General features: G+C 37.4%; 8 protein-coding genes across 8 annotated transcripts; 3 read left to right on the top strand and 5 right to left on the bottom strand. All coding sequences in view use genetic code 12, as the record gives it.

Moving 5' to 3' along the window:
• Positions 1 to 36: 36 nt before the first annotated feature.
• On the bottom strand, positions 37 to 8,936 carry I9W82_000202 (uncharacterized protein; the record flags this gene model as incomplete). The annotated part of the gene is made up of 2 exons (XM_067690830.1): positions 37 to 2,450; positions 2,588 to 8,936. 2 exons carry the CDS (start codon positions 8,934 to 8,936, stop codon positions 37 to 39), a joined length of 8,763 nt encoding a protein of 2,920 aa, XP_067550228.1.
• Positions 8,937 to 9,058: 122 nt separating this feature from the next.
• Positions 9,059 to 9,955, bottom strand: I9W82_000201 (uncharacterized protein; the record flags this gene model as incomplete). The annotated part of the gene is made up of 1 exon (XM_067690819.1): positions 9,059 to 9,955. One exon carries the CDS (start codon positions 9,953 to 9,955, stop codon positions 9,059 to 9,061), a length of 897 nt encoding a protein of 298 aa, XP_067550227.1.
• A 214-nt stretch (positions 9,956 to 10,169) lies between these two features.
• LAG1 (sphingosine N-acyltransferase) lies at positions 10,170 to 11,438 on the bottom strand (the record flags this gene model as incomplete). The annotated part of the gene is made up of 1 exon (XM_067690808.1): positions 10,170 to 11,438. One exon carries the CDS (start codon positions 11,436 to 11,438, stop codon positions 10,170 to 10,172), a length of 1,269 nt encoding a protein of 422 aa, XP_067550226.1.
• A 1,042-nt stretch (positions 11,439 to 12,480) lies between these two features.
• I9W82_000199 (uncharacterized protein) lies at positions 12,481 to 13,439 on the top strand (the record flags this gene model as incomplete). Its single annotated transcript, XM_067690795.1, has 3 exons — positions 12,481 to 12,730; positions 12,887 to 12,914; positions 13,355 to 13,439. 3 exons carry the CDS (start codon positions 12,481 to 12,483, stop codon positions 13,437 to 13,439), a joined length of 363 nt encoding a protein of 120 aa, XP_067550225.1.
• A 1,065-nt stretch (positions 13,440 to 14,504) lies between these two features.
• HSE1 (ESCRT-0 subunit protein) lies at positions 14,505 to 16,040 on the top strand (the record flags this gene model as incomplete). The annotated part of the gene is made up of 1 exon (XM_067690784.1): positions 14,505 to 16,040. The coding sequence occupies one exon, from the start codon at positions 14,505 to 14,507 to the stop codon at positions 16,038 to 16,040; it is 1,536 nt and encodes a 511-aa protein (XP_067550224.1).
• A 191-nt stretch (positions 16,041 to 16,231) lies between these two features.
• SFT1 (Sft1p) lies at positions 16,232 to 16,528 on the top strand (the record flags this gene model as incomplete). Its single annotated transcript, XM_067690773.1, has 1 exon — positions 16,232 to 16,528. One exon carries the CDS (start codon positions 16,232 to 16,234, stop codon positions 16,526 to 16,528), a length of 297 nt encoding a protein of 98 aa, XP_067550223.1.
• Positions 16,529 to 16,721: 193 nt separating this feature from the next.
• Positions 16,722 to 17,519, bottom strand: I9W82_000196 (uncharacterized protein; the record flags this gene model as incomplete). The annotated part of the gene is made up of 1 exon (XM_067690762.1): positions 16,722 to 17,519. One exon carries the CDS (start codon positions 17,517 to 17,519, stop codon positions 16,722 to 16,724), a length of 798 nt encoding a protein of 265 aa, XP_067550222.1.
• A 217-nt stretch (positions 17,520 to 17,736) lies between these two features.
• Positions 17,737 to 22,917, bottom strand: I9W82_000195 (putative ubiquitin-protein ligase; the record flags this gene model as incomplete). The annotated part of the gene is made up of 1 exon (XM_067690751.1): positions 17,737 to 22,917. The coding sequence occupies one exon, from the start codon at positions 22,915 to 22,917 to the stop codon at positions 17,737 to 17,739; it is 5,181 nt and encodes a 1,726-aa protein (XP_067550221.1).
• Positions 22,918 to 23,291: the final 374 nt, after the last annotated feature.

Here is a 23,291-nt window from a genome sequence, read left to right as displayed (position 1 = left end):
TCTCAATATTCTATACACCAGTCTTTTGTGAACCGTTTACGGCAGCCATATGTCTTTCCAGCACACTTCTTTTCTAACGGCATTGGAGTAGCCCTCGTTAAAATTGACCCAAATCCTAGGAACCTGTTTCACAATATCATTGTCGGATTTAGTGGCAGACTTGACGCTGTCATATTCGGATTTGAATGTTTGACCTCCTTGTTTCCCAATTTTTGCCCTCTTTGATTCGGAAACTTTCACATCATCAAGTTTATGCTTTCCAGTTTCGGATAAAGTCTTCAAACCGTCCAACTCCGCACTAATTAAAGGAAACAATGTTTGCCGTTTGAGCTGAAGCTGTTTGGTCTCGATTGAACTTGATCTTCCAGCAACAAATGTGTCAAATACCGATAGCGAATCCCAATCTGGCCCGATCTTGAGCTCTGTTTGACCCGTTTCGAAATCTTTCTTTGTCTCAAGTGTTAACTTGAACGCATCTATCAACAGTATAACCTTTTGGAGCTTTTCAGCCTCATTCGAGTTGAGATTACTTTTAAGCTTAGACGATAAGCTTGGGGTAAGAATCTTTGTAAGGCATGGGAGGAAGCAGCATGCAATATTATCATCGTTCGTGCTTCCTAAAGCCAATCGAGTATTGGGTGGGACACTAGATATAACTGTTTTAACGATATGACGATTTTCTTTCATCTTTTCAAAACTTTCAAATGACAAGTTTTTAACGCTAGGAATCAACAGGGTGATGTCACCGTAATTCTTCAAATCGCTAAATAATGTCCAGCTTTTTAAAGCTATCAGTGCGTTGTATTGAGTTGCATCATTGAAATTGTTGTTGAAAAGGTCATGGTAGTGAAGCCAATCACTAAGTTCGCCAGGTCGAGTTAAACTGTCATCTTGTAAGTGAACAATATCTAGGTACTTGTTAAAGACACCATTAATGAACTTCTCAATTAAATCATTACTACCAGTGATGGATTTTCCATTACCATCCATGTACTTTTGCAAAACAACTTTGAAATTATCTTCTTTTTTCAATTGAGGGTCTCTTTTGAAAACATCCTCAACCATTGTGAACCAGGATATATGCTTATCTATAGGGGAAACCTTTTTGGCATTATGGAGGGAAGCTACACGTCTTCCTGAAAATTGCATCTGATTCAAGCATGCTCTCAAGTCTCCGTCACATACTTCACAAATTTCACCAATGTCTTTATAATCCAATCCCAACTTTTCCCTATCGCTAACTGTCATTAGAAAGTCTTTCACCGATTTCATTGCACTACCACTAACTTTGGCACCAGTTGCTCTTTGCACAATAGCTGGTTTTCGAAACGTAACAACATCTGATATTACCCTCATCTTCTCTAGTGGGTTCGGACCAAATCTTCCTTGTTGACGTGAGTATATGTCATTAGCAATGCAGATAATTGGTCTGTTTAATATCCTATCAGCTTTTTTCGATTTCCTTTGATCTTTGTTATCAAGCCCAATTGTGGTCCTCTGTTTCGAATAAGCACGTTGGTCTGCATTGACAATATCTTGCAAAATCTTAACAACATCATTTGTATTGGCCAATGAGTCCAACTCGTCTATGAGCAAGCAAAAAGGTTTCCCGTTTTTGGACACGGCATTGGAGGTCAATGTATTTTGAATCTTCAATTTCAAAGCACTAGACGCATTTGAGTATGGGTTATTCGTACCTGAATTTTGCATGGATCCTTGGGGAAGAGTGTCCATACTGTTCATTGCATTTAATTCTTGAATATTGTATCCCATTTGACGAGCTAGAATGTGGGTTGCTACCGTCTTGCCTACCCCAGGTGGCCCATGAATAAGTAGAATCTTACGAATTGGTCTACCAAGTGAATCTGTTCCATCCGTTTCTTTGACCCTTTCACCAAATACCAACGGAGACCATTTTTGAAGCCATCGCATAATTAGCCGGTATTGTCTTTCATTCCCAGCAGGACACAACTGTAGGAAATTTTGGGGCTTATACTTTTCGGTCCACAATGGCATATATTTTGAGGTGTTACGCTCCGTTTTTGAATCTAGCTTTGCTGAGTTGTCTTTGATTTTGTTTTTAAGTTCAACCTTTGCAAAAAGTGAATCCATGTCCATGTAAAGACTGTCTTTTTCGGTCATTTGTACAGAAGTTTGCTGGTGTTCCCTTCGTTCAAGATTAATCATCTGACCAGAGAACAATTTGACCTCTTTGAAATCCCAATTCAGCTCAGTAGCTGCATCATTGTGATCCTCAGATGGATCGGTTTCTGCATTGGGTGTCGATTTATCTGTCACATTCGATTCTGCGTTGGGCGTGAACACATCAGCGGAATTTGATTCTTCATTCTCGTCCTTTCCGAAGTGTGGCTCTGGCGGGGCAAATAATAAAGAGCTTGCAAGATTAATGCTTCCTTCGATGCCCTCTTCTGTCATACTTTTCCCTTTGGCTCTCCCGAATGGTTTCCTAATGGAAAAATTGCACGACGCGTCGTGAGTTTTTCAAGAACAATAAGAATTTATCAACGCGACTATGTATTAAAGCTCTATACAAAAGTTTTCAATTCTATTTGGGGATCTGTCATACTCTCTTGTGAAGCCTCTCCTTTCAACTTAATAAGCTCTTCCACTGAAGACCTTTGTGAAGGGGTCAAAAATTTATTGATAACCTCCTTGAACACTTGAGGATCCTGTTTGACTAAAGACAAAAGTTTGTCACGTGTGTATAGCTTATCGTTTGCACCATTTTTAGTCAATACAGGTAGCAAAAGGGAGTAAATAGCAGTCAACTTTTCCTTGTTCTCCACGACGTTTCTTGTGTATAATACCAATATTTCAAACGCAAGTTTGGAGTTGACACTATCACTTGATTCAATGCCCGTTACTTCATTCACAAGGTCGGCTATTAAATCTTTCAAGACAATATCAACATGGTAACCTTTTTCTTGCATAAGTGATTTGATACATTGCAAGCTTAAAGATGCGCTATTCTCACTCAGTAAAAGTTGAAGCAATCCATCACTTAATTTTTTCGAATTCTCGGCATTTAGCTGAATACCACCATATGACACAAGTATCACTGAAGTCAAAACAGTGTAATTATCTTCGGCATCGATGGAGTAATACTTGGAGATTATATCATAGAACGGCTTGACAAAGTCAGTACCAAGTTTGGTGCAATCTATGACAACTTGCTTCAAATATGGGAGTATAACCGAAATCAAAAACACTTTTTTGCTCTCATAAACTTTAGCAAAGATATATAAAAGACACGAGTATAGGTCTTGCTTCACCACATTTGGAAACATGGATATCATTTTTACCAAATTTTCAAAAGTTTTCTTCAAAATCAACAAGTTTGGTGCAGTTTCGGCATTTCTGAGTAAAACTTCATAATTATCTGAGCTATTGTCAAAGTCGGATTTAAGGAATGGTAATATCCTGAATAATGGTATCATAGTGACTCGAATCAATTCAAACAATTTATCAAACCCTGATTCCAAATCTGCTTGATGAGACGTGATGTAAGTACGGAACGCTGCTTCGATACTATCCAAAAACAAGCACTGAACCTCTGCATCATCCTCAACCAACATGTAACGATCAATAATATCAATCAACTCTCCAAATATATGGTCATTGAACGCTAAATCAACCAAAGTGCTTATACGCATCAACTTGTTGAACGACTTTAAAATAGGAACAATGTTTTTGTTTTTGATCAAGGACTCAATGCATTGACTGAATAAAATGAAGAAAAAGTTGTCGCTATCTCCAGAGAGCGAGTCATTGATCAATGTGAAATTGGTCTCTGTTTCCAAACTCAAGACTGTCACCAAATTGATCCAATAATTGCCATAAATTTCGAGTTCCCTGCTAGAAGACTCGCTGTATTTGACAATGGAATACTCTCTTAAAGATAATATCCACAACGAAATCAACAACTCAGAATACTTTTCCAACACCTGCTCGAATTCATCCTCATTTTGATCTGGATCCTCATAGGCTTCGATTCTCAACAAAGCCCAACAATTCAAAATAGCCAACTGAATACTCTTTTTTCCAAATTCTGACATATCTTCCAAAAACCCAAACTTTAAGAATTTATTTGACGAAATCTCCTCCAATAATTGTATCAATGTTTTCAAAATTCTTTGCTTGGAGTAGTACTTTATCCGAGGCAAGTTAATAAAGTTGGATGAGACTCCAATAGCATGAGCAATGACCTTGTAGTCATTTCCTGGAGCAAAGCAAGGCACCAATGCACTAATTATTTGAGCTTGTTGTTGCTCCAAAATGGATGTGGAAGGATATAATGGATCTTCAAGGTCGCCAAACAACTCCAAAGCAGAATTCAACAAATCAAGCCCTTTCAATTTCAATTCGAGGATTGGAGACGACGCACCCAAGAACGAAAGCTTGACAATTTCAGCGATTTTACTCTTTAATCGTTCAATCAAGTTTGGATTTTTGTACGCCAACAGTAATAAATGATTCAATGCATCATAGATAAATATCCTAAATTGCAATGTGATGGGCTCATTTTTTTCCAACTTTACCTCATTCTCATCAACAATTCCTTCATTCTCTTCATCTTTGAAATCGACAACATTTGCCTTACTGTGCTTCTTTTGTCGTTGACTTAATGGTAAAAGCTTTTGCTGATAGTTTGATTCGAGGAATGGATCCACCAACTTTTTCATACTTGATTTTAGTAATGTGTTTAATGTGTTGAACCAATTCTTTTCCAAACTGCACTCTATCCAAAGTAAAACAAGTTGTTCCAATTCAGGACATGGGACTATGTTCATTGATACCCAGAATAAATACTCTGTCTCTTGTGAAATTATTCCCACTCCGTATATCTTTACAAGTTCGTAATAACAGCTGTATGCCGAAGAATACAAATCAAAACTTGCAGTGAATGGGAAAATCGAATCCGTATTCAAGGAAGTAGGAGAAACATTGGCCACGGCAATTTTCATGTTCTTGGATATTATCAAATTCAACAACTTTGTAAAAACGCCAATTTCACCTTCGATAAGGTTTGGGTCAAATATGATCAACTCTTTGAATAGTTCCATCAACTGCTTGTAGATCTCTATATAATCATCCGAAGTTGCTAAGCCAATTCCATAACTCAAAGTAACGATAAGGTTTCTCAAAGTTGCCTTGTCGTGTCGTTGCCATTCACGCAACTCTGGCCCTAAAGATGTGATGATTAACTGCAACAACCTTGCCATTATTCCAATTGATCCAAACCTGGTTTTAAGACTTACCGACACATTATCTGCAACGTTATATCCAAAATGGTTATCCAAATAGTTATTATAAAGTCTTTCCAAAAGATGTGGTGCTAATGAAGACATATCTGAGTTGGATTCAAATAACTTGACAAGACTTTGCAAAGTGAAGTAATAAACAACAGGATTTTGATCGTTCAATAATTGAGTCAAAATATTGTAAGTTTCCTTGAGGCCAATCTTTTTCTTCAGGTAGATATTGGCCATTGAAAGGACCGAGAATCCTCTTTGAAAAGGGTCTCCGTCGGTTACAACGTCGTTGATAAGGTTAGTTATAACCCCGTATGCCTCGTCTTTATTAATTAAAAGTGCGGTGAGCCCCATTGTCTCGGAATTGAGTGTGAGTAGTTCAGCATTCTTAAGATTGATTTTTTTTATCACATCAATAAGAGTTGAAGCAACACCATTGTCCAAATTCAACTCATTTTCGGACATGTTTTTCACAACCCCGTTCATAGCTACTGACACATTCAACATTATAGCCTTGATTCTTAGCTCATCAGCTTGATGGGCTGTAAGCGAATTTCGAATTTGTTCCAATAACGAAAACTGAATTTTACTTGTCAAGTGCGCAAACAGTGTTTTGAACAAGTCTATTGCAAGGTCAACCAATGACGTCATCAACATAGATGAGGACTCGCCACTCAACGGGGTGTCATTAGTCAAGAAATCATTGGGATCCCACGAGATACATCTTGATGATGAAGAAAATGCAACTTCTTCTAAACAATGAAACCAATAGGCAGCGCGTCCATTGTTGTGTAATGTGAAGACACTGTTTGTTGGTGGCGTTTGCTCACGAAGATCCTTTTCCAGAATAGTTGGCCTATATTTTACCTCAGTGGGCCATTTGCTAGTCAAGCCAAAATTGTAGTTGTAGTCTTCACCAAAGTAACTCACAGAATCATCAATCAGATCCGCATGCACTGATATATATTTCAGTTTACTCTTTGATGACTTATCACCTTCTAACGCAACGTTTCTTGAAAAGATTCTATGATCACTAAAAATTTTGATAAGGAAAATGACCAAGTTGGAATTGATTTCACTTTTGAGTGAGCTTGCTATCTCTTTATAGCTTTGCAAAATCACCTTCTTAGTGTAAAACACCAAGCTTACAATCATCCTTTCCGAAGACAACTTCCCGTTAAACGAATGGTTGGTGTACAATATATTGTTGAGAATATTGGGGTTATAATCATAGTCATTGAAGCTGTCTGCATTCAATGTAGTGACAGCACTGACATTTTCAATGGTACTTTCTAAATGAGACAAGTAATTGTATGATTTGGTCAACAAAAACAGAATTTGCTTGAATGACTCTGGAGTCAAGTCCACTGATTTCAAATAGTTATGCAAACACACCAAAGCAAATGCTCGCACTTTTAAGTTAGAAATGACTTCATTAGTTTCGTCACTTCCTGATAGCCCTGAATTGACAGAAAGAAACTGTGATGTAAGTAAACTTTTCCAAAATATCAATAACTGGGACGAGTTTAATTTAACGTACTCGGAAAAGTTGTATAATGACACCAATGAAGCCAAGATAACCCAACAACTGGAATTTTTGATATTTGAGTTTCCACTATGTTTTAAATTCTGTGTACAAAAACTCAATACCCTCACAATGATTGTATTTTGTAACAAGGCTGGATCCGTTTGTTTGATTAAAGACAGCAATGCCAATGAATAGCTAAGAAGTCTTACCGATGCTATGCTGCAAGTGTTGTGTGGACCCCTAGCTGATGCTATATCAGAATGCTTGTGTTCTTGATCAACAAATTTAAATGCGAATAATATCAACTGATTAATATGAGCTGGGTTGAACCTCGCGTACGTCAATAATGTTTTTATAGCATTATTACGAGTATAAAAGTTGTCATTTGCAATCAAGGTGAACAAGGTGTTTTCTAAAAATGATAGTCCCCGAGTGTCAGAAGAAGTCGTAACCTCCAAGTCGTCTTCCAAATCATTAACAGTCTTTTTCTCCTCATCCTTATCTCTCTCTTCAGAGGATTCAATATTTGTACCTCCAGGAATGATGGTTTCAATAACTGACAAAATAAGACTTGCTTGATACGGGTTTCTAAAGATATTGATATCTGATCCTGTTGTCTTCTTTTTCGAAGATTTGGTAGTCTTGAAACCAAAGATTCTTGACTCACGTTTTTTATCTCTATTCAACGACACCAGCTCAGTGTTCTCTCCCAGTTTGGTGTCGGTAATTTTGTTGGCAGTGCTGTTTAACTTTGAATACAAGTAGTTCGATAGAATGTCACCAGCGGCAGAGCCTGTTTCTTTAACAACGTAGTCAAGAATTACTTTCCAATTGGTTAGAGTTTTGTTCCAATTCGTGTCTTGTATGTGAACAACTCGATCATTGTCAAATTTCAAATCATCAAACTTTAAAAGCACCATTTGCAAGATGTTTATCAAGTTGGAACTCAAGTAATCTGGATTTTGAAATTGTTCCATTTGGATATAAAATATAATGGTGGCGGCTATACTTGATTGTAAAATATTTTGTTCCAATTGCGACCTGAGAATAAATGGACTATCGTGATGAAGAATGGAGTTTCTTTCCTTTTTAGTTGCCACAATTGGCTCACCATTTGTATCTAGCTTCACTGACAAGCTCGCATCCCAATTATTTTCGTCGGGTAGTGGGTAAAATCTAATCAAGTACTCAATGGCACTGAAATTCCCGGTTGGAGTGAAATTGATAAGAAGATTCGATAATAAATCAATTCCTGCCACACGCACCTCCTTGAGTGGACTAGACAAGCTATACTCAAAAACTTTTTCATTTGTAGATAGTATATTCTGTTGAAAATGGTATTGTTGCGTCATAATAGTTTCTGGTTTCATCTTGGCTCCAGCTGAACTTGAACTAGCTGAAGCTTCCACCAAAGACTCATAATGACTAGATATACTCAACACCAAAAGATTTTTGAGACACTGAACATAATTCTTTTTCAAAAGCACGGTAGTCGAACACTTTTCATCTTCAATATCGAATGAGATCGTATCTTGCAAAATGGACTTTGTGGAAATCTTGATCAATTTAGCGCACAACTTCTCATCAATGTCTTGCTTCGTCGCATTCTTGGAAACTGAATATAACAAGTATATCAAGTCACTATCAATGTTTGTATCTTTCTTCAAAATCTTGTAAATCTGGGCAACGCAAAAGCTGATTAATGAACCCAATTGACTGGGGAAATGCTCGAAAAGGTCAATAAGAATGATTATAGCCACTTTTGATAGTTGGCTCAAGTTGCCATGTTCGTCCAAGTAAACATCATTTAATAGCAGGTTTGCAGTGTCGTAAATCTTGGAAGAAAGTACACGTAGAACCATCACCAAGTTGCGTGAAACCAACTTGAATACATTCAATGAAGATTGAACTTTAAGCTCGGGTGCAGCACTTTGTTCCGCTTTCTTCTTTTTCGCAATTGGTTGTGGTTGTCTTTTCTTTTGTTCTTCAACAAGTTGATTCAATTGGTCACGGTATACGTTGAAATCAGACTCCTCAAGGTCCTCCCCTTTGGAAAGCTTTCTGTTCATATCAACAAGATATGAAAGCACTTCTCCATTGTCAAATCTCTTAAGTATATCATTGAATGAATCCATGTTTGAGTTGAACGTCGAGAGAGTAAGTAGCAAACTGGACAAAAGAAAATCGAAATCAGATTTTTGCGTGTCTTTAAGTTCATGGTAGCATCTATACACTCAATATTTACTAAATTAACTTCCTAGAAATGCCGATCGATAGTTCTCGGACTACCTGATATTGAGGGTAATTGAGAATACCTTTTACTATATGAAAGACGCTTGGTTTTTCTGTCTGTGTCAATTTGCACTGATTGATCCAGAATTGTTAACTTTGTCAGAGATGGAGCTTTCAATATGGACAATCTTTTTGATTTTTCAATTGGCGAATCATCTAGATGATGCTTTTTCCCTAAAAAGATGTCGATATCTCTAGTCAAGTTCTTTAATTTTTGAAGTGAATCGGATTTCTTCATTTTGCTTTGTGACGTATTGGTGACATCTCGAAGTACATTTGGTGGAGGTGTGCTCTTTAGTACATCCAACAAGCTAACAAACAGCACATCTGCTGCATTCTCATCAGGTTCAGCATTTTTGATTTTGTCCTGTAAGTCCTTTATTTGAATTTTGTAATTGGTAATATGCAATTGCCTCTCAGCGTTTTCCTTCTTGGTCCTATCCAACTCATCTTCCAAGATCGCCAACTTTTCCAATAGTTCATTATTGAATGACTGCTGTACCTGATATTTGTTAAGCATTATCCTATCCTGGCTTTCCATTGAGGCATTTGCAATTTCAATCTTGACTATTTTCTGTTGTAAATTGATGATTTCTTGATCTTTGCTTAGCAAGAGATCTTGTAGACTGTCCAACTCCTTCCCTTGTTCTAAGTTTTGCTGCTTTGACGCAATCAACTGATTCTTCAAGTTTATGACTTGATGCTCTAGGTTCAACTTTGCCGTTTCCAATTCTTGAAGTTCATCTTCCAACGCTTTTTCTAGATCCTTACTGGACTCTTGAAACTCATTTAAAATAGCTTCTGACTCCAAAACCTTTTGTATTAGCTCCTCCTTGCTTAGGGTGCGTAACCTTTGAGACATAGTGTGAAGAAAGTTGTATAGATGGTTGTGATGTGTGTCTCTTCGTCTGTTTACTTTGCTTTGTTTACATTTTCGAAAAGTCGCGACATTTGTTTTTGATTTCGACTCAGAGTCAAAAACAACACTTTCTTTCTTTCTTTCTTTCTTTCTTTCTTTCTTTGCATGCAATCGTGACATTATTATTATTAATTAATTAAAAATCTAGCTATATAGTCTATTCTTCCTTCTTCTCTTCTTCGCTGTTGCTGGTCTCTTCCTCTTCTTCTTCTTCGTCGTCACTTCTTTCATCCTTTTGTTCACCAGAGAATATGTATCTTGACAAAATCCTTAAAATCAAAACCAACCAGTAAATGTTGACCAATTGTAAAGCAAAGATCAAAAAGAATGTAATTGGTTGTGAAATGTAACATTTATATTGTTGAGTTTCCCAATTCAATTCCCATTCACCAACAGTTTTGAATTCGGTTAAAACCGACCACAAAATTCTCAAGTTGATGTAATGTCTTAAATAAATCCACACTGCAATGAACCATACAAAGAATGGGCCCGTCAATTTGGAATCTAAATAGTTCAATGTTTTGGACAAGGCTAACCAAAAATCAGAGACATCCATGGTGATGAAAATTTCAATACCAATCCATGTGAAATGGAATCTATATGAACACCAAATCAATGCAATGGTAATAATATGATGCAAAACCAACTCAAAAAAGTCCTTTCTTGGTTTTTCCAACTGTAAAACAAGAATGACAGATTGTTGGACCCAAAAAGCTGCTTGTCCCAAGTAGAATACTTTAAAATAAATTTCATGGGTCTTGTGGGGGTATTCGAGATACATTGGTGTAGTCTCAAAAAACCACAATGGTGTCCTTGACATAATCCATAATCCCAATGGACCACTAATTCCATAGTAGAACATAGCATAAGTTTGTTCCAAAAACCTTCTTTGTTTGGCTTCCTTAGTTACACCAAGGAAAACACTAATTGGTCTCAAAATACAACACATCATAAATTCTCTTAAAAATGTAAAGAAAATTGCATAGAATCCAACAAATTTGAAATCATTAGCACCTTTTCCATATTGGTCAGTACCTGGGATATGATATGATGGTACAATCATATCTTCCAAGAACTTGTGAATTTTTCCTTCTGGGCTAGAGAGGAAGAATGTCCCAAATGCAGCAGCCAAAACCAAAAAGGGTATAATCCAAGTTTGTCTAGAAACTAATTCTCTAAACCCAATGACGAGATGATTTGCAATTGCCCAATCTGATTTGGTTTCACGCTTTAATTCGGCTCTTCTGGCGCTAGACCTTCTTCTTGCTGCCTTTGAAGTAGGCATGGTTGACAATGAAGGTGAAGTATCTCCAACTGCTATTTCACCAACTGATGATGATGAACGGTGGCGACGTTGTTGTTGTTGTGGTGGTGGTGATAAATGCCCCTCTTTCTTTGCAGAAGTTGACGAAGCTGAAGAACTCATAATTTGGAGGAGATAAACGTGGTAGTTCCTTCAATAAAACACGTTTGAGTAAATCCACTGGAATGTAAAAAAAGAAAAGAGTGTAAAAGGTGAAAATACCAAATGTTTTTAGGAGAAGGAATGGAAATGAAATGAAATGAAAATTTTTGTTGTTTGTTTTTGTTGTTTATTGAGAAAAGAGAGAGAGAGAGAGAGAGAAAGAAAACAAAGATCTCCTATTTTTTTTTGTTTTTTTTTTTTGTTTTTTGAAATTACGTGTAAGTACTCTGTACTCAACACAAAGTACAAATAGAGTATTCTTTCTTGTAATTGCTCCTCCTCCGCCTACGTGTCACAACTGCACTTGGGCACCATAACGCGGCTATATTCTTTTTTTTTAAATTTCCTCTTTACTTGAAATAGCTCTTTGAAAAGGAGAAGAAGAATTTCTATTACTTCATGCATACATCTTTAGTTTTTTTCTTCATTGTGTAAACATATATATAACCATTTGAGATCTATATTCTCCTTATACCCCTCGCGTGAGCAAATACAGAATTCCTTCACAAAGTGGATAACACACAAAAAGCATAACCTCTTATAGAAAAGAGCTCATTGGTCCTTGAATTGAACAACCCTCTAGGCACTTTGTGTACTTCAAGCCTGATTGCATACGCACAAGCACTACATCATGGCGACAATCGACAGCGTGATTACTTATCACATGGTTGATACTTGTACCCTCTCAGATGCCCGGGTTAATCAACTACCGAAACTCGCATATTGAGTGACTTGAATAGTATTAGCTGTCAAATGACTTGTAAGTTCTGAGATTTGAAACTATAGCATTTTGTATCGAAAGAGTGCCACGATCAGAGGCTTTAAATCCATTTTGAGGAAACTCTTTGGACCAAAAACACTGATGGACCCTTCTTTTATATAATTGTGAAAAGCCAGGCCACCTGTATAATTGTAGTTTCCTAATTTTGTAACCATCTGGCTTTGATATATTGCTGCGAAAGCCTCCCCCGCGCTTAAACCCAATATCGGCGCGCATCATAACATGCAGCTTCTCGACCTCCCCATTCAATTGCTTTTCAAGGCTATTCAACTAAAGGAGCATCTACTAACTTTTCCTGAAGATGTGGTACTTTTGTGTTTAAATTTGCTATCACAAATTGACCAATTTGAGCTATTGGTGGAAGTCGCTTATGGAGATAGAGCCTACAAAATTGCCAATAGATTGGCACCCGTAAACCAGACTTGCCTACGTATCTACGAACTTTTTGGTTATTGGGCAACTGTACGTGCAAGTATGATTCCTTTTTCCAGAAGATTCGGGGAGACGATTTATATCCACTGTGGAAGTCCACCTGCTTCAACATATTATAAAAAGTATATTATCTTCGACTTTGATGTTGTGAAACATTTGATTGAGCGTTACTTTTACTTCACTACTGTGCTTCAAGTGTGGACTGGGGATGAGTATCGCCATCAGTATGTATTCATGCCGTATTATTCGTTCGAGGGTCAACTGGTGTTACATATTTGCCCTCCACCAAGCTCAGAGTTTATTCTTAAGTCAAGGTCATCAAATCTATTCCACGTTTTGCACGTGCTAAACGAGACAGATAATTGGATATGGAGGTTTAAATGTTTTTATATTCACTCTGTTGAGGTGAGAATGACAATTGGAGAGTTTTTAAAATTGACGGAGTATGGACCATATATTACAGCAACGGCGCATCCTACAGTTTTGAGACTTTATATCACCGATGCGAATAAGTCAATTAGCCATACTGAAAGCAATGACTCCATGGAGCGTCTTTTCTCCCGCATAGTGTGTATGTTTTTTCTCGACCGAGTAAGGTTCCTTTCACTCCAATACAATGGAACCACCACCGAATTAACGCCCCTTATATGGATACTTGAAAGAGCGCCGCTACTTGTGAACCTAAATCTCAATTTTGGAACTTTGGATATCACTCTGGTACTAGAGATGATGAAATGTCAAGTGGGTGAATGTTATATACAAGTTAGAATTGACAGGTCCTTCTACAACACTATAAAGGACAAACATAAGCAGCCATTGTGGGATATACACATCTTCGAGAACTTTGTTATCTTAAATTGTGTAAAGACCTTGGATGAGATAGTTCCATTTTCAGTCAAATACCCTGAAACAAGTCTGCGGCGACCCAAATCAGTCTCAGGATTCCGTCGTTGGCTAGACCGTTACTGGTGAAAAAGGAATAAATATCGAATACAAGTCTGAGACACTCGTTGCTACCTGTTCTGCGTACTAATGCGCGCTAATTTTTACCAAACCGACCTAAAATTTTCAAACCAGTGAGGCACAGTCTGGCTCCTATTAAAACCAAAACAAAGCACAAAAGACGCATAAAAAGAAAAAAATAGGGGAAATTGGTGCTACCAGTTGATTTTTTAATTTTGCCTCGGTCAAATCTGTTGCTAAACCCGTTAATATTGTTAGCAAAACGTATACCAAGCTTTACTAAGCATGCTAATTATAAAGGCTGCTATTATGCACTTCTTGTAGCAATTACTGAAGCGTTAGAATGAATGAAAAATTGATTTTAATTTTTCGCAATAAAATTCAAACAAAACGTTCATAATGAAGAAGTTGCCTGAGTTGAAAAGCCAAAACTCTTTTTGGCTCAGCCAAACTTCTCTAAAATGTAAGCTTCAAATACTCTCCTCAAGTTATTCAAATGTACAACTGTAAAACTTTAAAGTACGAACGTTCTGGTGACTGCATTATCGAAAGACTACACACGGCGAAGCCAGTTACAAACTGACCCCGAACCAGAGTGTTCAATTGTAAAGCTTACTTCAGGCTTTGCTTAGCCACATTCATGTTGGTTAACAGCAATCCAAACTATCATTAATATTTGATATTTCAGAGTCATTAATTTTGCAGCCACATTTGAATTGTACTGCATATAACACTTCTACTTTCTGAGATCATCCAAAGTCAGCAGAAAGAGGGACAAAATTCATTTTCAACAGAAAGTAAGTGGCAATCCCCAACTTGATCAGTAACCTATACCCATCTACCAGCACATCATGAATACATTAGATGCCTTTATAAATAAAGCTACAGATCCAACACTTACATCGGATAACTGGCAATATATCTTAGACGTTTGTGACAAGATATCATCCAATCCTGAATTGGAAACTAGCCGGGCTGTAAACTTGATAAAGACAAAAATTACATCGACAAAGGATGCAAATACCATCTTGAGATCACTATCATTGATAGTTGCTATTGCTGAAAACTGTGGATCTCGAATGAAACAAGAGATTGCCAGCAAATCATTTCTTGAAGATTGTCTTGTGAAGAAATTACTGGATAAGAAATTACACATTACAGTCAAGTACAGAATAATTGAAGTTCTCGAGCAATTAAACAAAAGCTTCAAGTCTGACCCATCATTGAAACCCATGAATGATGCATATAACTTGGTAAAGTCGGACTATCCACAATACTTTAAAGCCCAACAAGGTCCTAGTAAACCAGCAAAACAAGAGAGGACACAACAAGATAAAAATAAAGAAGATGAAGAGTTGCAGAGGGTATTGAAGTTGTCATTGCAAGAATATGAGAATGAACAGAATTTGAAGAAACAGTATTTGAATGACAAGCCATTACCAGATTCACAACAACAACAACAACAACAACAACAGCAAGACCAAGCCCCACAACGTGCAGCATCTCCAGCTGGATCAGAACAAGAGCAAACTGTAGCAACAGTATCAAAAGTAAGAGCTTTGTATGATTTGATATCATACGAGGAGGATGAACTTTCGTTTAGAAAAGGTGATGTGATAACTGTGATTGAATCTGTCTACAGAGATTGGTGGAGGGGATCCTTACCCAATGGAAAGATTGGAATTTTTCCTTTAAATTATGTGACCCCAATTGTTAATAAATCACCACAAGAATTGGCTCGAGAGAATGAATTGGAAAACAAGTTGTTGAATGTGGATCAAAAGCAAATTGACCGCTTATTGGCTATTTTATCTACCAACGATATTTCTCAAATCAACGAAGATGAAGTTACTGAGCTATACAATAATGTCATATCTTCAAGGATTCAATTGGGAAGTCTAATAGATAAATACAGTGTACGCCAAGAAGAGTTGGGAGTATTGAATACGCAATTAAACACTGAGGTTAAGTCATACAATGAGCTATTGGATAAGCTGATTAGTAATAGGTCAAAGCAAGGTCATACGTATAATCAACTTCCGTACCCAACAGCTTCACATGCCGTACCTCAGTTGGTGCAAGGTCAAGCTACAGGTCCTCAATATCAGCAATCACAACCACAACCACATCCGACGGGTGGTTCTCAGCTTCAATATCGTCAACCAACCGGTCCACCTCCGCAACAACAGCAATATCAGCATGCTCCACCGAGTCAACCGCACTTTGAGCAGCCACTGCAGCATCAACAGCCTTCTCAACCACAATTTCAACAACATACCGGTTATAATAATGCACAATACAATGGACAGCAATATGCTCCCTACCCCAATCCTCAGCAGCTAAACCAACAAAACACTAGTGCTGGCTTTGGTAATTCTGGATACTAGTTTATAGATTTTATAGGCGAACGGTGGATTATATTTTTCATAATATCGCTGTAGCATTTGGTCATAGTAGGCGAGGCCAAACAGCAAAAAAAATAAAAGAAAAAGCACAATGGAACACGCAAACCCAGAAAATAGTCTTCACTAGTCACTACCTCACACGCAACAGCAACAAAGCAGAACCAATTACCAAAATGAGCAGTAACTTATATTCCCATCGAGAGCAACAAAACAACCAAAAATTCGACCAATTAGCCAACACATTACATCAATTTCGAACAACGGTCAATAACGATATTCATGATTCAATAGAACAAGAACTGGGGTTATTACACCAATTAAATGACAACTTCTCAAGTTTGATGCAACTGGTTAAAAAAACTCTGGGCAACTTGACTACTGTTATGAATCGTAATGCTGGGTTGACGAGAATTGTGGGGATTATTTTGGGGGCGTTTTTTGTTATTTGGATGTTGTTTAAGTTATTATAAAGTGGATAATGTGGCATAGGTGGATGCAAGGTGGAGGAGTGGAGATGGGTGTGACGTCACTGAATGTTTCAGCGAACATCTCAGCTTTACAATAGGGAAGAGTGGAAGGAGTCATGAAAGGATTCTTTTTCACTGATGTCGACTTTGAATAATCTACAGGTGACTTTTCAAACACTTACCATAATATGGCTTACTACTTTTTATTAACTACATCGGATCCTAACCTATAATTACCAATAGCACTACCCCAATTAATCTTGGATCTAGTCACAGGCAACAATCTTCTCAAGTTCTTAAACGACTGTTGATTCAAATGCTGGAACTGATCAATCAATTTCAATTCAATTGCATTATCAGTCCGATTGATAAAATTCACCACATCACTAGCTGAAGAAACTGAACTACTAATGCCTCCTCCCTCGTGATTGGATATATCTGATTCAGTATACTTTAAACGAACATTTCCGTCTTCAAAATAATGAATATCTAAATCAATAGCACCAGAAATCTCACCATCTTTAACTTGATATTGACTGTGCCATTTCCCCGTGTAGAAATTATCTTTATTCAACTTTTCACCAATGATAACAATTGTATACACATCTCTAGATTCAGGAATGATTGTAAATGTATAACCCTGGAAATAATCATCACCATATTGTTGCAACTTGTCAACTAACGCAGAATCAACACTCACGTCAGGAGTATACGATTCAACATCAATAATTGCTTGCTTGGCAATATCAAATGCAAACTTCTCTCCTTTGATATAATCGATATATTTCGATGAGTGGGGGTCTTTGTTTAATGAAGTTATAATGTAGTCATCTATGACAATAGGGTGGGTCTTGATATATTTGAGTATGGCATCATCAATTGTTGATTTGGATGCTCCTGATATGGTTTGTAATGAAGTGATAACTTCGGGTAATTCGGTTGATGGGGCGGTTTCAATTAATGAAGCAATCAATTCTTCAAACTTGACTGACATTGTGGATAAAACGGTGTAAGGTGTAGAGTTTCAACTGCTGAATGGATAGGTCTTTAGAGCGTAAGTGCAGTTTTGCTGAATTTGGATCGTCGGCACGGACATTTTCGCACTGACGAGGATACACAAAAAAAAAACCCGGACACACTCATGCATTCTTTACAGATAATTCTTCAAATATATGCTATTCAATTACTTCTCCCCTATATATGAACTTATTCTAAGACAATAAGAACGCACCAGCTCCTTCTTTAACCGCTTGCATCAATTTCTCCTTCATCACCAGCTTACTTGAATACTTTGGAATCTTTAAATAATTAGCACAAGTCATTACACTAGGCAAGTAATCATCATCTTTCAACCCATCTTCTGCACGTTTCCGTACAACCGTCAATTCTGGCCGTAATGCTTTGAACCCGCCAATTGGCAACTTAGGAGACCCAGTAAGGAACTGCAAGAATTGCCTCTTCTCCTCCAAATTCAACCCAATCAAAATATCAATCAAGTCCTTAATCTCGGGTGAATCTTTACTATATCCATGATTGGCTATAATAGCCGATGACAACGTATCATAAGACCAATCTTCTTCACAATTACCAAACAATTCAACCAATTCTTGTGGCGAGAAAATGACCAATGAAGTAATAGGAAACACTTTGGAGAACCCATCCATAAATGCCTTGGTCTGATGAATTACACCGGTAAACAATGTATTTTCAAAAACTTTTGAAATGTAGAGTTCCAAATTTTCAGCTTCAACTAATGTTTCACTGCCATTGGGTATTAATTCATACTTGGGATATCCTGGTAATTCAAAGTATATACCCAAGTCCCTAATTGTTACACCATCAATTTCAATCAAGTTCCGTTGTTCGGGAGCAACAGTGTCAAATGCATTGACATATTTTTGTAAATGCAGTAACGATTTAGCCAATTCGGGATCAACCATTTTTAAATTTTGTAAAGAAACAATCTTCTTCATCATCAACTTTTGATTCAATTGTTGTGATTGTGAGGATGAATGCTTTTCATTCAAAAATTGCACCAATTTAAGAAATACAGGATTGAAGTTGAAATCAATTATTCTTGAATCTAATAACGCCCGTGCGATAAATTTTCCCAATGATGAATAAAAGTACAATATCTTTTTCCCATTTTCATTATTGAGTTGTTGTTTATCCATGGGCGATGGAAATAATCCTTGCTTATTGTCAACGTATCCTTCTGTGTCACCATTGTATTTATTATTATCTCTCCACAATTTCAACTTGCGCTTGGAAAATTCCTTTGATACAGTTGAATAAAACTCCAAAGTTGGTCCTAAACCAGACCCAACTTCATCAAAGTATTCAATTTCCAATATACCAGGAGTAGATCCATACATACCCAATACTTTTAATGCACTTTGCAACATCATCTTTCTTGAAATTCTCACCTTGTGTCTATTTGGTCTTCCCAATTGAGGTCTTTGATTATAAGCTGGGTTGTTTGAGTTGTCACCACCTCTGTTATCCTCGTAGTCACGATTTGTTCTTAGTTGCCATTGATGAATCAATCGAGAATAGCCAAAGGATGTAGATTGGAAAAAGAATATTCTTGTTGCCAATGGGAATATAAAGGGGAGTTGTTTGGTCAAATGTATACTCCATCCAGGTAAAGTACCACTAGCCACTACCAACGGCTCTTCCAATTGTCGGTTCAACTTGGCGGTCAATTTCCAATTGATAAATTCTTTAACTGGTACACTTGGTTTACCACCATCGTGAACAAAAGTATTCATCTTGAATAAAACTTTCAAAAGCTGCAAAACACCAATTGTTGTTTCGTCATAGACTGTCAACTCAGAATCGTCAACATGAGTGTTGTAATTGTTAAACACATCTTCATTACTGACTTCATTGCTCACTTTTCTAAACGTAATTTGGTGAACACCAGTCCAAATCTTTTTCGGATCAACAATTTCATCTGGCTTTGTTTGAGCTGATCGGTAAATGGCACCGTAGATGGTTGTCTCAAGAGGGATGACCTCGCCGTTGATTAAAAATTCCAAACTATATTCGGACTTTTTCTTCTCTTCAGCCGGATTGCTTGGACCTCCTCTAGGATTGCCCATATTACTCAACTGCTCCATAAACAGTAATCTTTGCTTCAAGAATGAAAGAATTGATTTAAACGTAGCAATCGCATGCACAGATACAACCATGTTTTGTAAATTGGCGGGCATCTTGAGATCTCCCAAGTCTCCCTCAAGACTCAACTTTAATTTAATCTGATTTGCCATCAACGTAACTTGCTGATCTCTAGACGACGTTGAATGTTGGTTATGGCTTCCAGCAGAAACAATTTCAAAAGACTCCGATCTTGTCAACGCTTCAAGAAGTTGATGCACCAACAACTTTGCATCTGAACAATCACCATCAAAAAAAGAGTGAATAAACGCTTGATAACAAGCACTTGAATCAAAGACATGATCCGATTCATTGGACGTTAATAAACTTGTCAATTGCGTGATGACACCAGACGAGATGAGTTCGAAACTTGACACATGAACTTTAGCTGATGCACCTTTTAAAGCAAATTTAAGCCGACCCCAAACTGATAACCACAGATTGAATGTGAATGTTTTTGTTGTTTTCGTATCAGATAGAATATCTCTAACTTCGTGCAATATCTGCATATGTTCGGAAAGTTCATTGCTTTGCGACATCTTTTCATTGTTGTACTCTTTGTTAATTTCCAAAGCAGTGGCCTTAATCTTGAAATAGACATCTTTAATGGAGGATCTAAACTCGTATTCTTTAGTGTACTCCACATCTATGTATTTGTTTGCAAATGAGACCAGAAAGTTATTCTGGGACGAGTTTGGTCTGGAGCCCTTTTTTAGGAAAGAGGATCTTTTCAAAATGGAGGATACGTCATTCATCAACCCTTCTCTTTCGAATTCTTGTAGGTACACACCGGCACATTTTCTCATTAACACGTAAAGAATTTCCAAGGCACTCAACATCAATAGTGTTGAGTTGAGGTTCTTGATATCTTCAGGTCGATTGGACACCACTGGATAGTCATCCTCATCCTCGTCATTGTCGTCATCATTGTCATCATCGTCATCTTCATCATCGTCATCATCGTCGCCGTCGTCTTCGTCGTCTTCGTTCTCATTAAAGCCGTCATCCATTTGTTCATCACTATCTTCATTCTGTTTATCCTCACTACCAAATTCATCTCGAGCGTCATCAAAATCTTCGAAATCACTAGTTCGCATGTCAACATCCTCATCTCGCTTCCGAGAGTCTGCCATCTCCTTTAACCCTCGCAACACCTGTGGCTGGTATTGATTAACAACCGAGGCCAATAGTCCTGAAACACGCTCGTGATGCTTGATTTGTCCTAAACGAGGCTCATCTATGGAAGTGACAATTCTGTACAAGTTGATAAAACCTCTTCGCCTAATTTCAACATCTGTTGTGGCTTGAATACTGTAAATCAGTAGTATCCATGCATTGTTGACAAATTTCCAATAATCATCAGGTATAATCTCAGCACATAATTCGACCCTTTTGTGGTCTATTTCTTCTTTTTCTTCATAATTTCTGTAATCTGGTTTCAAATAAAGTGCTTTCGATGAAGGATAATTAATGGGTAATAAATAACCAATCAATGTTAAAAATTGTGACACCAATTCCTTAGGCGCTGCCAACAACGCTTCAATTGAAATAGTAGCATCATCATGGCCATCTTCACGTGCATCACTGTCCTTAGTACTCCTAGACCTAGCATATTTATTCAATGCGTCAACAATCATAGATCCAATATCACAATCACTCAACAAGATTTTCGAAACTTCAATGCTAACGCTGCTTAAAATTATTAATGACTTGATCAAAAGTAAGCATGAGCTGTAAGACAAAGAAACTTGCTCGGATTCTGCACTTGTGTTCAGTGACTTGTTACAACTGACTAGTATAACATTGACCAACTCTTTGAAAAACAATTCCTTTCCTGCGAAAAGTTCATTTAAAAATTCAGGCCTATTCTTGAAACATTCAATAATCCTAGCAATTGTGATCCATGCATTTTCAACCACATTTTGATCATTATGAGCTCTAACGACTTCAGTAATACTATGAAAAGCCTCTTTGATCTTGGGGTAATTGGATATCGTTATATTGGTACACGAGTTTGACACAATACTGAGACATTTACGTTGGGCATGTACTGTTAAAAAGTCGAGGTATTGCAAACAAGCAGTTAATCCGTTATTTGCAATAATGCTATTATGTGAAATTGGATCTCTTGAAATCATTTCAAGTGTCTGTAATGCTTGTTCTGTGAGATCAATGTACTTTATTTCCAAAAGCTTGTTGCATAATGCTGGTACAGCATTGTTGTTCAATGCATCATGAATGAAATCTTGATTCACTTCCAAGAAATTATATAAACAACGACATGCGACAAGATGCAATTCCAACTCTTCCTCCAATGACGGATCTTCCATTATATTCACTAAGCTTCGAGCTAGCTTATTAGATGGAATTAACCGTTCTGCAGTCAAGCCATTCATCATGAGCAAATTTTCTGATATTTGGTTCAAAGACTCTAGAATGATGAACGTGTCATTTCTCTGTTCCAAATTGTCCACTAGTGCTCTGATATTTTCACCTTCTTGTGAACCTTCGCCAAACATCATACCACCTCCCATTAGTCTTTGCATTACGTCAACAAACCCAGCAGGAGCACCACCACCACCACCACCACCACTACGTGGAGGAGCGCCTTCATCAGAGCCACCTCCTGATCTATCTGCACTGTCTTCATTTGATGCATCTCCGCTCCTTGCATTTGGTAGAGCACCAATTGCACGAAGGAATTCTGCACGGGTATCATCCAATTCTCCCTGTCTAGCCCCTTCTTCTTCATTGGAATTGTTTTGACTATTATTGTTGCTGTTTGTGTCATTGCCACTGGATCCTGAGTTTATGTCTGAAATTCTTCTAGCTTGCATTAATTGACGAAGAAAGTCTGCCGTTTCAAACATTTCCAATTCGTCATCGTCATCATCGTGATGCTCATTGTCACTATTGTGAATAGAGTCGTCTTCTTCAACGTCAACTTCATCATCGTCTTCCTCTTCGATGATTGCTTCGTTATTGAAATCGTCGTCTTCATCTATATCTCCACTAGTGCTCGCGGTAGCAATAGGATCCCGAGGTTCAAGAGGCTCCTCATTGATGAATTGCAGCTCACTTAGTTTTCTGTGTTGAGCTTGCTGTGAAAGTCTTAATAGTGAATCATCTTCATCCGAAAGTTGAGAGTCGTCAGATTCATTGTGAAATCCACGCTCTTGCTTATTGTTAGATTCAGTTTGGGAATATTTACTTGACGAATTTTTGTTTGACATTTCTGATAAGATCTATTCTGGTTGGTGGAAAGTTTTTATAGTAAATGTTGTTCACAGTTGCAAAGCAGAAGCAATAACTGTAATTCTCTAAGTCAAAGTAGTCTCAATCACAACTCGTTATTTTTCTTATCTTCTCCTGACGATACAAAAAATGGGCCAATGTGATCTATCTCTCTCTATCTATGGCTTTTTTTTTCAAATGGTGCTTTATGGAACCTCTTGTATTTATGGTGTAACTATGATTGATATCAAGGTACGTGTCAATACTGTTGTTTGTTCCAAATGTAGAGTAAGGATGTGTAAATGTGTAAGTGTGTTGTAAAATCGCTTTCTATATGTGTTCTCTGTGGCAAAAAATAAATTGAGGTACTTAC

Source organism: Candida metapsilosis (assembly GCF_017655625.1).
Source record: "Candida metapsilosis strain BP57 chromosome Unknown scaffold1, whole genome shotgun sequence".
NCBI lineage: Eukaryota > Fungi > Ascomycota > Pichiomycetes > Serinales > Debaryomycetaceae > Lodderomyces > Lodderomyces metapsilosis.
This window is presented reverse-complemented; position numbering and strand designations above follow the sequence as displayed.